Consider the following 15524-nt stretch of genomic DNA (forward strand, 5'->3'; position numbering starts at 1 on the left):
TTATTCCTGGGTGATACTACTGGTTATGATTCATTATTCCTGTTCGATACTACTGGTTATGATTCATTATTCCTGTTAGATACTACTGGTTATGATTCATTATTCCTGTTAGATACTACTGGTTATGATTCATTATTCCTGGTAGATACTACTGGTTATGATTCATTATTCCTGGTAGATACTACTGGTTATGATTCATTATTCCTGGTAGATACTACTGGTTATGATTCATTATTCCTGTTAGATACTACTGGTTATGATTCATTATTCCTGGGTGATACTACTGGTTATGATTCATTATTCCTGTTAGATACTACTGGTTATGATTAATTATTCCTGTTAGATACTACTGGTTATGATTCATTATTCCTGTTAGATACTACTGGTTATGATTCATTATTCCTGGTAGATACTGCTGGTTATGATTCATTATTCCTGGTAGATACTGCTGGTTATGATTCATTATTCCTGTTAGATACTACTGGTTATGATTCATTATTCCTGTTCGATACTACTGGTTATGATTCATTATTCCTGTTCGATACTACTGGTTATGATTCATTATTCCTGTTAGATACTACTGGTTATGATTCATTATTCCTGGTAGATACTACTGGTTATGATTCATTAATCCTGTTAGATACTACTGGTTATGATTGCAGACAGACTCCAGAGAATGGGATGGTGCAATATTGAGTTATATTTTGATAAGGTGCATACATGAGGATGTCCACGTCACCCAGAGATATGCCCATGCTGTAGAGATACAACTAGCAGACTGAAACTTCACTGTAGGCATAATACAGCTCGTGCTATCTAGACATGCGCTGGTAAACAAATCCATTACATTAGCTACCTAAATGTGAAGTAAACTCAACTGAGGAGTACGAGAGAATGGAGACTTTTAACTTGAAAACGTGCAAGATGCCTCTTTCCGGTTTCCCTTACTTCTACACAGACCGTTTGGTGTACGTTTTTTTTTGTTGGTGAGATGAAACTGCCAGAACTCTGAAAGGTATTATTGTACGTCAGAATTGCAACAGAATTGCAACAGAATTGCAAATTGTCTAAAATGTTAGTCCGTAATCGTAACATGGTGTCTGTATGTTCACAGATTCAATTTCACGTTTACGTTTCACGCATGGCTTTTCTTACGCTCCTAACAATTTCCGTATGGATTTTCTTACTATCCTATCCCAACCTTTTGGCAGGTATCTCGCTCCATAGCTGTACGCAGGTGAAGAGCTGAGTGAAAGATACATTTTTTAGAAACGCTAGCGCAGGCATAACAGTTGGTCTAATTTACTTGAAACAAAAGTCTACTGAAGTGAGACTTTGTCCTTGTGTTTCTTGGCTAGTTACATTGTTTTGTTCACAAGCTAGGTCGTATTTCTATGTTTGAGTTTTCAACTGCTAGGAGAAGAGAAGCCAACGCCTCTATTAGTCAGAATCTCACAGGCACAAACATGACTAGAGTCGCGCTGCCCGGTAAACTCACGCCCTTAAAGGGGCAGGTGAAAATTTTTGTCTCACCTGTGATATTTTGGTTAATAAAAATGTAATTAAACAATATACCACATTACTTCTTACTAGTAATACATGTATTGTTTTAGAAACATTACAAAGCATGCTCATCCTTTTTTTGTGTGTTTTGTTGGTGTAATTTTAGCAGGGAAAAAATATTTTGGCTGGTAAAACATCTGAGCAGCTGGTAGATTTTTTGTCCCGATTGACCAAAAAGTAAATTATATGCCCTGAGGTCCAGTATATTCCATTTGTCTGTGATCTCTGCATGAATACAGCTGTAGGTGATGTGTCTCATGTACACCTTGACCATCAAGAGAGCAGAGGTTCATGCTGACAGATGGACGGACAGGCGGACTTACAGTCCGTCTGACGAGCTGACGGCCAGGCTGGTGATCTGCTGCGGCGGCTCCCCACTAACCCAGACCAGTTGAATGACCAGCTCCACCTGGTAACCAGGAGACTGCTTCAAAGGGGCGCTCCGGACCCTGCAGACACGACACACCAGACAACATGCAGTGAACAGTCCTTACTGTACCTAGATACACTGCTACACCATCACCTATTGTTCACTGTTTATAATTCATTTGTATGTGCATTAATCTTACATACAAATAGCCTACTTATCATTATCTTGTCTTTTCTTCATGGATGACACTTCTTGTAATAAAACAGAATACTAGAGTTTTGAAGTCTACAATAGAAAATGTCAATGCCTGGCAGGAGAAGAACATGCACTGTCTGGTGGTCCATACTTAAGGCATGGTACGTTATCTCTGGGCCGGTCATCAGAGGTGAAGGGCTGGGCCTCAGAGGGCTCTCCCTCCTGGGTGGGGCTGGAGGAGGAGGGAGGTACTGGGGTAGAGGGGGTGGGAGGATGGTCTCCTGCTGGGTCTGGAGAATCCACATCGTTCAGCTCACCCTGCATACGCACCTCCAACAGCTGAGGAGAGAGAGTAATAATACCTAGAAACAAAAAGCCTAATAGCCGGGGAACATCTGGAAAACCATAATAAAAGGCCAATAAAATAAATTAGGAATTTATTTTTTAAATGATTTATCAATTTATCAATGCCAGAAAATAAGGAATTCCTGATTAGTCAGGTAAAAAACACATTGCTGGTATACACCCTCACGCCCCTGGTATACACCCTCACATTGCTGGTATACACCCTCACATTGCTGGTATACACCCTCACATCACTGGTACAATATACACCTTCACATCGCTGGTACAGTATACACCCTCACATTGCTGGTATACAATACACTGAGTGTACAAAACATCAGGAACACCTTGCTAATATTGAGTTGTGCACCCCATACCCCCCACCCCCCTTTGCCCTCAAAACAACCTTGATTCATTGGGGCATGGACTCTACAAGGTGTTGAAAGTGTTCCACAGGGATGTTGGCCCATGTTGACTCTAATGCTTCCCACAGTTGTGTCAAGTTGGCTCGATGTCCTTTGGGTGGTGGACGATTCTTGATACACACAGGAAACTGTTGAGCGTGAAAAACCCAGCAACGTTGCAGTTCTTGACACAAACCGGTGCGCCTGACACCTACTACAATACCCCGTTCAAAGACACATCTTCACCCTCTGAAAGGCACATACACAATCCATGTCTCAATTGTCTCAAGGCTTAAATATCGTTATTTAACCTGTCTCCTCCCCTTCATCTACACTGATTGAAATGCATTTAACAGGTGACATCAATAAGGGATCATAGCTTTCACCTGGTCAGTCTATGTCATGGAAAGAGCAGGTGTTCATAATGTTTTGTACACTCAGTGTATAGTCAAAACACTGCATGGATACAACATCGAGAAACATCCTGGTGTGCAGTACCTATACTCAAAACACTGCATTGATATAATATCGAGAAACTGTTTACATTATAATACAGTACACATATTATACAAAACACTGCATAAACAGAATATTGAAACCGGTTGCTATGGTTACCTGCACCACCTCTGTGGTCATTTCCTGTTTGCTGAACCTATAGATGATGACGTGGGCGGAGACTCCGGCCACACACAGCATTCTGCTCTCTGGGCACCACGACAAAGTCTGGATGGCAAAGGGATCCTCATCCACTATCTCTGTGCTCGGCTTCTCCTCCTTACCGCCCTTCAGAGCCTTCTCAAACACCTTGGCAGTCTTCAGCTTGTACAGTACTTGGAGCATTACTAGGACAGAGGAAGGGGGACAATGGGGGTGGCAGTTAGTGTGGTTAAAAGCGTTAGGCCAGTAACTGAAAGGGTTGCTGTTTCAAATCCCAGAGCCAACTATGTGAAAAATCTGTCCATGTGCCCTTGAGCAATGCACTTAACCCTAATTATTCCTGTAAGTCGCTCTGGATAAGAGCATCTGCTAAATGAATCAAATGTAATGTTAACATACACTGCTCAAAAAAATAAAGGGAACACTAAAATAACACATCCTAGATCTGAATGATAACTATTCTTATTAAATATTTTTTTCTTTACATAGTTGAATGTGCTGACAACAATATCACACAAAAATGATCAATGGAAATCAAATTTATCAACCCATGGAGGTCTGGATTTGGAGTCACACTCAAAATTAAAGTGGAAAACCACACTACAGGCTGATCCAACTTTGATGTAATGTCCTTAAAACAAGTCAAAATGAGGCTCAGTAGTGTGTGTGGCCTCCACGTGCCTGTATGACCTCCCTACAACGCCTGGGCATGCTCCTGATGAGGTGGCGGATGGTCTCCTGAGGGATCTCCTCCCAGACCTGGACTAAAGCATCCGCCAACTCCTGGACAGTCTGTGGTGCAACGTGGCGTTGGTGGATGGAGCGAGACATGATGTCCCAGATGTGCTCAATTGGATTCAGGTCTGGGGAACGGGCCGGCCAGTCCATAGCATCAATGCCTTCCTCTTGCAGGAACTGCTGACACACTCCAGCCACATGAGGTCTAGCATTGTCTTGCATTAGGAGGAACCCAGGGCCAACCGCACCAGCATATGGTCTCACAAGGGGTCTGAGGATCTCATCTCGGTACCTAATGGCAGTCAGGCTACCTCTGGCGAGCACATGGAGGGCTGTGCGGCCCCCCAAAGAAATGCCACCCCACACCATGACTGACCCACCGCCAAACCGGTCATGCTGGAGGATGTTGCAGGCAGCAGAACGTTCTCCACGGCGTCTCCAGACTGTCACGTGTGCTCAGTGTGAACCTGCTTTCATCTGTGAAGAGCACAGGGCGCCAGTGGCGAATTTGCCAATCTTGGTGTTCTCTGGCAAATGCCAAACGTCCTGCACGGTGTTGGGCTGTAAGCACAACCCCCACCTGTGGACGTCGGGCCCTCATACCACCCTCATGGAGTCTGTTTCTGACCGTTTGAGCAGACACATGCACATTTGTGGCCTGCTGGAGGTCATTTTGCAGGGCTCTGGCAGTGCTCCTCCTGCTCCTTCTTGCACAAAGGCGGAGGTAGCGGTCCTGCTGCTGGGTTGTTGCCCTCCTACGGCCTCCTCCACGTCTCCTGATGTACTGGCCTGTCTCCTGGTAGCGCCTCCATGCTCTAGACACTACGCTGACAGACACAGCAAACCTTCTTGCCACAGCTCGCATTGATGTGCCATCCTGGATGAGCTGCACTACCTGAGCCACTTGTGTGGGTTGTAGACTCCGTCTCATGCTACCACTAGAGTGAAAGCACCGCCAGCATTCAAAAGTGACCAAAGCATCAGCCAGGAAGCATAGGAACTGAGAAGTGGTCTGTGGTCACCACCTGCAGAACCACTCCTTTATTAGGGGTGTCTTGCTAATTGCCTATAATTTCCACCTGTTGTCTATTCCATTTGCACAACAGAATGTGAAATTTATTGTCAATCAGTGTTACTTCCTAAGTGGACAGTTTGATTTCACAGAAGTGTGATTGACTTGGAGTTACATTGTGTTGTTTAAGTGTTCCCTTTATTTTTTTGAGCAGTGTATATTATAATGAACTATGAGCATTGATCTACAGGTATCATTGGCTCTACATACTGTATACAAATGAATTACATTTCTTCACAAAAGGGACGAACCGTTGTGGTATTCTTATTTCATCCAATTATATATCGAAGGAATCCAATTAAAAAGCATACTCACTTGCAGAAGCATCCCAAAACTTGATTGAGCCGTCAGCATGTCTGTTCATTGCAAAGAAGGAAAATGGGATCAGCTTTGTTGGTAAAAACATATCGTAAATACAGTGCCTTGGGAAAGTATTCGGACCGCTTGACTTTTTCCACATTGTTACGTTACAGCCTTATTCTTAAATTTATTAAATCCCCCCCCCCCCATAATGACATCACAACACCCCATAATGACATCACAACACCCCATAATGACATCACAACACCCCATAATGACAAAGCAAAAATAGGTTTTTAGAAAATGTTGCTAATTTATTACAAATAAAAAACTGAAATATTACATTTACATAAGTATTCAGACCCTTTACTCAGTACTTTGTTGAAGCACCTTTGGCAGCGATTACACCCTAGAGTCTTCTTGGGTATGACGCTACAAGCTTGGCACAGCTATATTTGGGGAGTTTCTCCCATTCTTCTCTGCAGATCCTCTCAAGCTCTGTCAGATTGGATGGGGAGCGATGCTGCACAACTATTTTCAGGTCTCTCCAGAGATGTTCGATCGGGTTCAAGTCCGGGCTATGGCTGGGCCACTCAAGGACATTTAGCCACTCCTGCGTTGTCTTGGCTGTGTGCTTAGGGTTGTTGTCCTGTTAGAAGCTGGACCTTTGCCCCAGTCTGAGGTCCTGAGTGCTCTGGAGCAGGTTTTCATCAAGGATCTCTCTGTACTTTGCTCCATTCATCTTTGCCTCGATCCTGACCAGTCTCCCAGTCCCTGCCGCTTCACCGTAAGGATGGTGCCAGGTTTCCTCCAGATGTGATGCTTGGCATTCAGGCCAAAGAATTCAACCTTGGTTTCATCAGACCAGAGAATCTTGTTTCTCATGGTCTGAGAGTCTTCAGGTGCCTTTTGGCAAACTCCAAGCGGGCTGTCATGTGCCTTTTGCAGAGGATTGGCTTCCATCTGGCCACTTTACAATAGAGGCCTGATTGGTGGCGTGCTGCAGAGATGGTTGTCCTTCTGGATAGAGGAACTCTAGAGCTCTGTCAGAATGACCAACAGGTTCTTGGTCACCTCCCTGACCAAGGCTCTTCTCCCCAGATTGCTCAGTTTGCCAGGGTGGTCAGTTCTAGGAAGAGAATTGGTGGTTCCAAACTTCTTCCATTTAAGAATGATGGAGGCCACTATGTTCTTGGGGACCTTCAATGCTGCAGAAACGTTTTTGTACCCTTCCCCAGATCTGTGCCTTGACACAAACCTGTCTCGGAGCTCTACGAACAATTCCTTCGACCTCATGGCTTGGTTTTTGTTCTGACATGCACTGTCAACTGTCAACAAACGTATATAGACAGGGGTGTGCTTTCCAAATCATATCTAATCAATTGAATGTACCACAGGTGGACTCCAATCAAGTTGTAGAAACACCTCAAGGATGATCAATGGAAACAGGATGCACCTGAGCCTAATTTTGAGTCTCATAGCAAAGGGTCTGAATACTTATGGAAATAAGGTATCTGCTCTTTATTTTTTATATATTTGCTAAAATCTCTAAAAAACTGTTTTCGCTTTGTCATTATGGGGTATTGTGTGTAGATTGCTGAGGATTTCTTTTTTATTTAATCCATTTTAGAATAAGGCTGTAACGTAGCAACATTTGGAAAAAGTCAAGGGGTCTGAATACTTTCCGAAGGCACTGTACATAATTGTAATACAGTTTGTTAGGTAAGTGTTGTGCACACTTCGAAAGACTTACGTATAGAAGTGCATTATACGATTTCTATGGTTGTGTTTCAGCCTTCAGGTGTTCAGTAGGTACTCACCCAGTGACGATGATCTCAGGGTAGCTCAGTGTGCCTTGGCCCCAGTTACCACCACTTATAGGCCATTCCTGGAAATACAAAAAAGGCCTTTACTACACAACAATAACCGTGTGACCATATAGATACAATCAAAATATAGAACTACTTTACTCTAGAACATATTTTTTTAAGTGGGACACATTACCTTCTTACTGTAACCCTGTCTCTTTTGCCGGGAGCCCACAGAGTAAAGTGCAGGTATGAGTTCAGGAGGGCAGTCAGCAAAGTACTCCACGCACGTCACTGGAGACTCGTGGATCGACAGAGGGTACGGGTTCTCAAATATTGGGTACCTGTCAATCAAAAGGGGAAAAAGCTGTGGTTGTAAGATTCAGAAGATGACTTTATTGTCTAACGTACACAGATGTGCAATAGAAACTTGTCTTCTGCTTTTATTCCAACCCCTCTACCCTACTACTGAAGTTAGCTAACAGCAGGACATCGTTCCATGTATTGTGCAAGCATAATGTAGCATATTGTAACAACAAGACTCACCCAATTTGTTCAAGGTCGATGACAACTAAATCCTTTTCCAAGAGGACAACTACAGCATAAGGCTCCTGGAAATCTGTGAGGAAGCAGCAAAAAAGGTTTAAAAAAACAACAACATTCAACTGTCTTGATAAAATAAAATCCTTATGACAGTGTTAGATATGGAAGCATAAGCTGCCAAAATGTATCATTATCCAATTTTGTATTTCAAACTGAATTTCCCATTAGGATATGGTGTTTCGGTAACAGTGCTATAATACTGTAACTTACCATTAGGATATGGTGTTTCGCAGAGCGTGAGGAAGTCTACGATGGGATAGTCCATCTCCAGAACGGCAGTACTCTTCCCATGCATCACCGTCAGACAGGACCTCCTGCACCCCGTGTCATACGACAGGCCTCCAGACATGACCACGAAGGCGTCCCTGGATATGAAATGAAGTCATTCATTCAATAAATGACCTAGACAGATCACATGGTCAAGCCTTTATGGATGATTGTTTATTAGGACAAACAATCACTCACCCAGCTCTAGTCGTTTTATACTCCACTTTGAGGATAGGTTTGCATGGTTCTGGCTTCTTTCCATCCTTGGGCTGCTTACCTGGAGGGGAATTTTGCAGAGAAAAAAACTCAACACATTAACATATTGTACCCATAGCCTATTATCTGACTAATTTGGGCATGCTTTCGTATTTTGTGCTGTTTCCATCCATCTTTGTCTTCCTGAGGCCATTGTTGTCTGTGTGTGCATCAGAACCTACCGTGTGGTGTGATGGTGATTGTAGGCTTGGCGGGGACACGTACGTTCCATGTGGTCAGAGTTCCATCTGAGTGGCTGCAGGTGAACTGTTTTCCCTCATGGTGCCAGGCTACTGAGTGGATGGCCTGGAGGAGGGGAGGATACTAAGGGTTGACACGGGTCTTCTGGCAGGAATGGGAGTGAAGTTCTAGAGTCAAGTGCAGAACAGAACGGGACAGGATCGACAGTCCACAGGAATGGGCAGCAGTACACAAATAATTATGAACTGAGTATTTGGGGGGGGGTTAGAAATATGTAATGTGTGGAGCATTTCCTAAAAATAAAATACTGTGTAGGCCTATTACAGTTCATTAAAATCTATTTTTAAAAATATATGGTCATTTCTCCCCTTCCGTTGGCTCACTCTCGCTCCTCGATCGTTGTAGCCAGTCACTACTTTACAGATGCCAACGTATGTCAGTGAATGATGATTCCTTCAAGAGAGGAATTGCAACGTTTTGTTACAGCCAAGGACCCATCAATAACATTAAAGCCATTAAAAATAAAGAGCAACGTTGTAACATGTATTAGAGTTGTCTTTGGCATGAAGGAACCGAGTACGCACCAGCGGTTTAATCAAATAACAACCGGAGAGCGGGACAAGCGCCCTGAAGCGACATAGCTAGCTGTTCTACTATAAACAACGTTACCGTTTAGGCCTCGTTGTTCCTTCAAAATGCACACGAAGACAGTACCAGTCAAAAGTTTGAACACACCTACTCACATGGTTTTTTCTTTATTTTTACTATTTTCTACAGTGTAGAATAATAGTAGTAACACATATGGAATCATGTAGTAACCAAAAAAGTGTTAAATCAAAATATATTTTAGAATTTAGATTCTTCAAAGTAGCCACCCTTTGCCTTGATGACAGCTTTGCACACTCTTGGCATTATCTCAACCAGCTTCATGAGGTAGTCACCTGGAATGCATTTCAATTAACAGGTGTGCCTTGTTAAAAGTTAATTTGTGGAATTTCTTTCCTCAATGCATTTGAGGCAATCCGATGTGTTGTGACATTGTAGGGCTGGTATACAGAATATAGCCCTATTTGGTAAAAGACCAAGTCCATAGTATGGCAAGAACAGCTCAAGAGAAATGACAGTCCATCATTACTATAAGACATGAAATTCAGTCAATCCGGAAAATTCGAAGAACTTTGAAAGTTTCTTCAAGTGCAGTCTCAAAAACCATCAAACGCTATGATTAAACTGGCTCTCATGAGAACCGCCACAGGAAAGGAAGACCCAGAGTCACCTTTTCTGCAGAGGATAAGTTCATTAGAGTTTACAGTCTCAGAAATTGCAGCCCAAATAAATGCTTCACAGAGTTCAAGTAACAGACACATCTCAACATCAACTGTTCAGAGGAGACTACGTAAATCAGGCCTTCATGGTCGAATTACTGCAAAGAAACCACTACTAAAGGACACCAATAAGAAGAAGAGACTTGCTTGGGCCAAGAAACAGGAGCAATGGATATTAGACTGGTGGGATCCTGTCCTTTAGTCTGAGTCCAAATTTGAGATTTTTGGATCCAACCGCTGTGTCTTTGTGAGACGCAGAGTAGGTGAACAGATGATCTCTGCATGTGTGGTTCCCACCGTGAAGCATGGAGGAGGAGGTGTGATGGTTCTTTGCTGGTGACACTGCACACTTAACTAGAATGGCTACCACAGCATTCTGCAGCGATCCGCCATCCCATCTGGTTTGCGCTTAGTGGGGATCCGCCAGCGATCCGCCAATGACCCAACTCTAGGCTGTGTAAGGGCTATTTGACCAAGGAGAGTGATGGAGTGCTGCATCAGATGACCTGACCTCCACAATCACCTCAACCCAATTGAGATGGTTTGGGATGAGTTGCACTGCAGAGTAAAGGAAAAGCAGCTAACAAGTCCGCAGCATATGTGGAACTCATTCAAGACTGTTGGAAAACCATTCCAGGTGAAGCTGGTTGAGAGAATACCAAGCAAAATGCCTTGATGACAGCTTTAAAGCTGTCATCAAGGCAAAGGGTGGCTACTTCGAAGAATCTCAAATATATTTTGATTTGTTTAACACTGTTTTGGTTACTACATGATTCCATATGTGTTATTTCATAGTTTTGTTGTCTTCTATTATTCTAGAATGCAGAAAATAGTAAAAAATAAAGAAAAACCCTTGAATGAGTAGGTGTGTCCAAACTTTTGACTGGTACTGTACACAATTAAACATGTCGATATCATGAGTTCATCTGACTCTGAGTAAGTAGAAGAGGGCTGCCTTCATTGCCAAAATCTGATAATGTATTTGTTATCAGCTGTGTGTTCGGGGCAGGCTACTGTCTGGTGATTAGTGAGCAGCAGCCAAACAGAGCAGTTGCTATGGTTACTCACATGCAGAGCGTGGGACAGACAGACGAGCAGCTAACGGAGGAAGATATTTCTGCACATAAAAATCAGCACAGGAGGGGAGTGATTTTTATCGGGACAGGACAGGAAAGTTCCGGGGTTATAGAACTGTTGCGGGATCAGGACAGTACGGGAAAATTGCTAACAGGACAAGTCCGGTATGAATTTTCACTCCCGTTTCAACCTGTAGTCCTTTAGCGGATACACAGAGAGAAGAAGAAACACAGTGTGTACTGAGTGGATAGCCTGGGGATAAAGATACACAGAGAGAAGAAGAAACACAGTGTGTACTGAGTGAATATCCTGGAGGATAAAGATACACAGAGAGAAGAAGAAACACAGTGTGTACTGAGTGAATATCCTGGAGGATAAAGATACACAGAGAGAAGAAGAAACACAGTGTGTACTGAGTGGATAGCCTGGAGGATAAAGATACACAGAGAGAAGAAGAAACACAGTGTGTACTGAGTGAATATCCTGGAGGATAAAGATACACAGAGAGAAGAAGAAACACAGTGTGTACTGAGTGAATATCCTGGAGGATAAAGATACACAGAGAGAAGAAGAAACACAGTGTGTACTGAGTGAATATCCTGGAGGATAAAGATACACAGAGAGAAGAAGAAACACAGTGTGTACTGAGTGGATAGCCTGGAGGATAAAGATACACAGAGAGAAGAAGAAACACAGTGTGTACTGAGTGGATATCCTGGAGGATAAAGATACACAGAGAGAAGAAGAAACACAGTGTGTACTGAGTGAATATCCTGGAGGATAAAGATGCGCAGAGAGAAGAAGAAACACAGTGTGTACTGAGTGAATATCCTGGAGGATAAAGATACACAGAGAGAAGAAGAAACACAGTGTGTACTGAGTGAATATCCTGGAGGATAAAGATACACAGAGAGAAGAAGAAACACAGTGTGTACTGAGTGAATATCCTGGAGGATAAAGATACACAGAGAGAAGAAGAAACACAGTGTGTACTGAGTGAATATCCTGGAGGATAAAGATACGCAGAGAGAAAAAGAAACACAGTGTGTACTGAGTGAATATCCTGGAGGATAAAGATGCGCAGAGAGAAGAAGAAACACAGTGTGTACTGAGTGAATATCCTGGAGGATAAAGATGCGCAGAGAGAAGAAGAAACACAGTGTGTACTGAGTGGATATCCTGGAGGATAAAGATACACAGAGAGAAGAAGAAACACAGTGTGTACTGAGTGAATATCCTGGAGGATAAAGATACACAGAGAGAAGAAGAAACACAGTGTGTACTGAGTGGATAGCCTGGGGATAAAGATACACAGAGAGAAGAAGAAACACAGTGTGTACTGAGTGAATATCCTGGAGGATAAAGATACACAGAGAGAAGAAGAAACACAGTGTGTACTGAGTGAATATCCTGGAGGATAAAGATGCGCAGAGAGAAGAAGAAACACAGTGTGTACTGAGTGAATATCCTGGAGGATAAAGATGCGCAGAGAGAAGAAGAAACACAGTGTGTACTGAGTGAATATCCTGGAGGATAAAGATACACAGAGAGAAGAAGAAACACAGTGTGTACTGAGTGGATAGCCTGGAGGATAAAGATGCGCAGAGAGAAGAAGAAACACAGTGTGTACTGAGTGAATATCCTGGAGGATAAAGATACACAGAGAGAAGAAGAAACACAGTGTGTACTGAGTGGATAGCCTGGGGATAAAGATACACAGAGAGAAGAAGAAACACAGTGTGTACTGAGTGAATATCCTGGAGGATAAAGATACACAGAGAGAAGAAGAAACACAGTGTGTACTGAGTGAATATCCTGGAGGATAAAGATGCGCAGAGAAGAAGAAACACAGTGTGTACTGAGTGAATATCCTGGAGGATAAAGATACACAGAGAGAAGAAGAAACACAGTGTGTACTGAGTGAATATCTTGGAGGATAAAGATACACAGAGAGAAGAAGAAACACAGTGTGTACTGAGTGAATATCCTGGAGGATAAAGATGTGCAGAGAGAAGAAGAAACACAGTGTGTACTGAGTGAATATCCTGGAGGATAAAGATACACAGAGAGAAGAAGAAACACAGTGTGTACTGAGTGAATATCCTGGAGGATAAAGATACAGAGAGAAGAAGAAACACAGTGTGTACTGAGTGAATATCCTGGAGGATAAAGATACAGACAGAAGAAGAAACACAGTGTGTACTGAGTGAATATCCTGGAGGATAAAGATACAGACAGAAGAAGAAACACAGTGTGTACTGAGTGGCTGCTTCATAGTGGATCAGGAAACTCACTTAAAGAGGGAAATAATAACAGCAAGTTGTGATGTGGATCTCAAGACTTTCAGACAAGGAGATCTCTTAACACATTATTTTTCCAATAGAGTGTTACATAATCAGTCTGAATCCACAATAATATCCACTGCTTACAAATGCATTGATACATTTCCAATGTATACGCTGAATTGCAATGTTTTGCAGTGAAGATCGATAGAGTAATATGTCAAATCATGAACATAATTGTTCACCGTGTATTTAATTTCTAAATGCAAGTCCCCCTCTCCCCAGTCAGTCCCCACAGGAACCAACAGCCACAGAAAGAAGCCTTACCTCATCATGATTGTAGCGGTAGTCAGCTTTTTTGCATTTCAGGTCCCACAACACCACGGTCCCACATTCAAATCCAATCAAAATCTGCCACAATAACAAGCAACATGATTATTTTCCTTTTTGAGAATTGGATTTTTAGAAGCATGTTGTAAATAATCAGCAATGTTCTGAAGCTTTGGAATGAATGAATAATTGATTGATGGATGGTTCTTTGGAAAGTTCCTACCTTTCCCTCATCCATGGGGTTATCACTGATGTGGACCACAGGCCCAGGGTGTGACTTGGAGGACCTGAGGGGGAACGGGGAGATGGAGGGAACAGCCTCACTCTTAACATTCTTGGCTTCTACTGTCTGTGTGAATCAAACAATGCAACATTCTTATGTCCTTAACTTCTTCTTCCTGGTTTCCATACCAACTTCCCAAGCTGTCAAGGGCATAACACAGCAGAATAATAAACACTGTCTTTGACAGACTTCTAACGAAGACATTGGGCATTTTAGTCATTTAGCAGAAGCTCTTATCCAGAGAGACTTACAGGAGTGAGTCATTTAGCAGACACTCTTATCCAGAGAGACTTACAGTAATTAGTCATTTAGCAGACACTCTTATCCAGAGAGACTTACAGTAGTGAGTCATTTAGCAGACGCTCTTATCAAGAGAGACTTACAGTAGTGAGTCAGAGAGACTTACAGTAGTGAGTCATTTAGCAGACGCTCTTATCCAGAGAGACTTACAGTAGTGAGTCAGAGAGACTTACAGTAATGAGTCATTTAGCAGACCCTCTTATCCAGAGAGACTTACAGTAATGAGTCATTTAGCCAACACTCTTATCCAGAGAGACTTACAGTAATGAGTCATTTAGCAGACACTCTTATCCAGAGAGACTTACAGTAGTGAGTCATTTAGCAGACACTCTTATCCAAAGACTTACAGTAATGAGTCATTTAGCCCGACACTCTTATCCAGAGAGACTTACAGTAATGAGTCATTTAGCAGACACTCTTATCCAGAGACGTACAGTAATGAGTCATTTAGCCGACACTCTTATCCAGAGAGACTTACAGTAGTGAGTCATTTAGCAGACACTCTTATCCAGAGACTTACAGTAATGAGTCATTTATCAGACACTCTTATCCAGAGAGACTTACAGTAGTGAGTCATTTAGCAGACACTCTTATCCAGAGACTTACAGTAATGAGTCATTTAGCAGACACTCTTATCCAGAGAGACTTACAGTAGTGAGTCAGAGAGACTTACAGTAATGAGTCATTTAGCAGACCCTCTTATCCAGAGACTTACAGTAATGAGTCATTTAGCAGACACCCTTATCCAGAGAGACTTACAGTAGTGAGTCATTTAGCAGACACTCTTATCCAGAGAGACTTACAGTAGTGAGTCATTTAGCAGACACTCTTATCCAGAGAGACTTACAGTAGTGAGTCAATTAGCAGACACTCTTATCTAGAGAGACTTACAGTAATGAGTCATTTATTTGGGATGTACACATACTGTAGAAACCCAAGCAGATAAGGCAGACAGGCAGACTCACAGTTCGATGGCTTTGTTCCACATAATGACGTAGCCTGACAGTGTGAAGGACTCCACGTTGACGATGTGGATGTTTCCTTTCTCTGTGCCGATATACAGCCATTTACTCTGGAAGGGCAGGTGACAAAACGTGATCCTGTAGGGTCAAAAAGGGAGATGAATCAATCAAGAGCTGCCTCTCAAAT

The 15524-nt window shown here is 42.6% G+C and overlaps 1 protein-coding gene across 11 annotated transcripts in view; it reads right to left on the bottom strand.

Moving 5' to 3' along the window:
* LOC139563749 (syntaxin-binding protein 5-like) overlaps window positions 1-15524 on the bottom strand; it is a 60265-nt gene that overhangs the window by 28768 nt on the left and 15973 nt on the right. For all 11 annotated transcript variants that reach the window (XM_071382659.1, XM_071382668.1, XM_071382666.1 and 8 more), the window contains 13 exons: window positions 15341-15475; window positions 14016-14079; window positions 13790-13873; window positions 8760-8883; window positions 8521-8599; window positions 8266-8420; window positions 7999-8071; window positions 7649-7796; window positions 7465-7532; window positions 5660-5700; window positions 3493-3719; window positions 2280-2467; window positions 1887-2012 (listed from right to left, as the gene is read on the bottom strand). In XM_071382659.1, the coding sequence (XP_071238760.1) occupies window positions 1887-2012; window positions 2280-2467; window positions 3493-3719; window positions 5660-5700; window positions 7465-7532; window positions 7649-7796; window positions 7999-8071; window positions 8266-8420; window positions 8521-8599; window positions 8760-8883; window positions 13790-13873; window positions 14016-14079; window positions 15341-15475 (1512 nt within the window). The remainder of the gene's footprint in view (window positions 1-1886; window positions 2013-2279; window positions 2468-3492; window positions 3720-5659; window positions 5701-7464; window positions 7533-7648; window positions 7797-7998; window positions 8072-8265; window positions 8421-8520; window positions 8600-8759; window positions 8884-13789; window positions 13874-14015; window positions 14080-15340; window positions 15476-15524) is intronic.

Source organism: Salvelinus alpinus, chromosome 34 (genome assembly GCF_045679555.1).
Source record: "Salvelinus alpinus chromosome 34, SLU_Salpinus.1, whole genome shotgun sequence".
Classification (NCBI taxonomy): domain Eukaryota; kingdom Metazoa; phylum Chordata; class Actinopteri; order Salmoniformes; family Salmonidae; genus Salvelinus; species Salvelinus alpinus.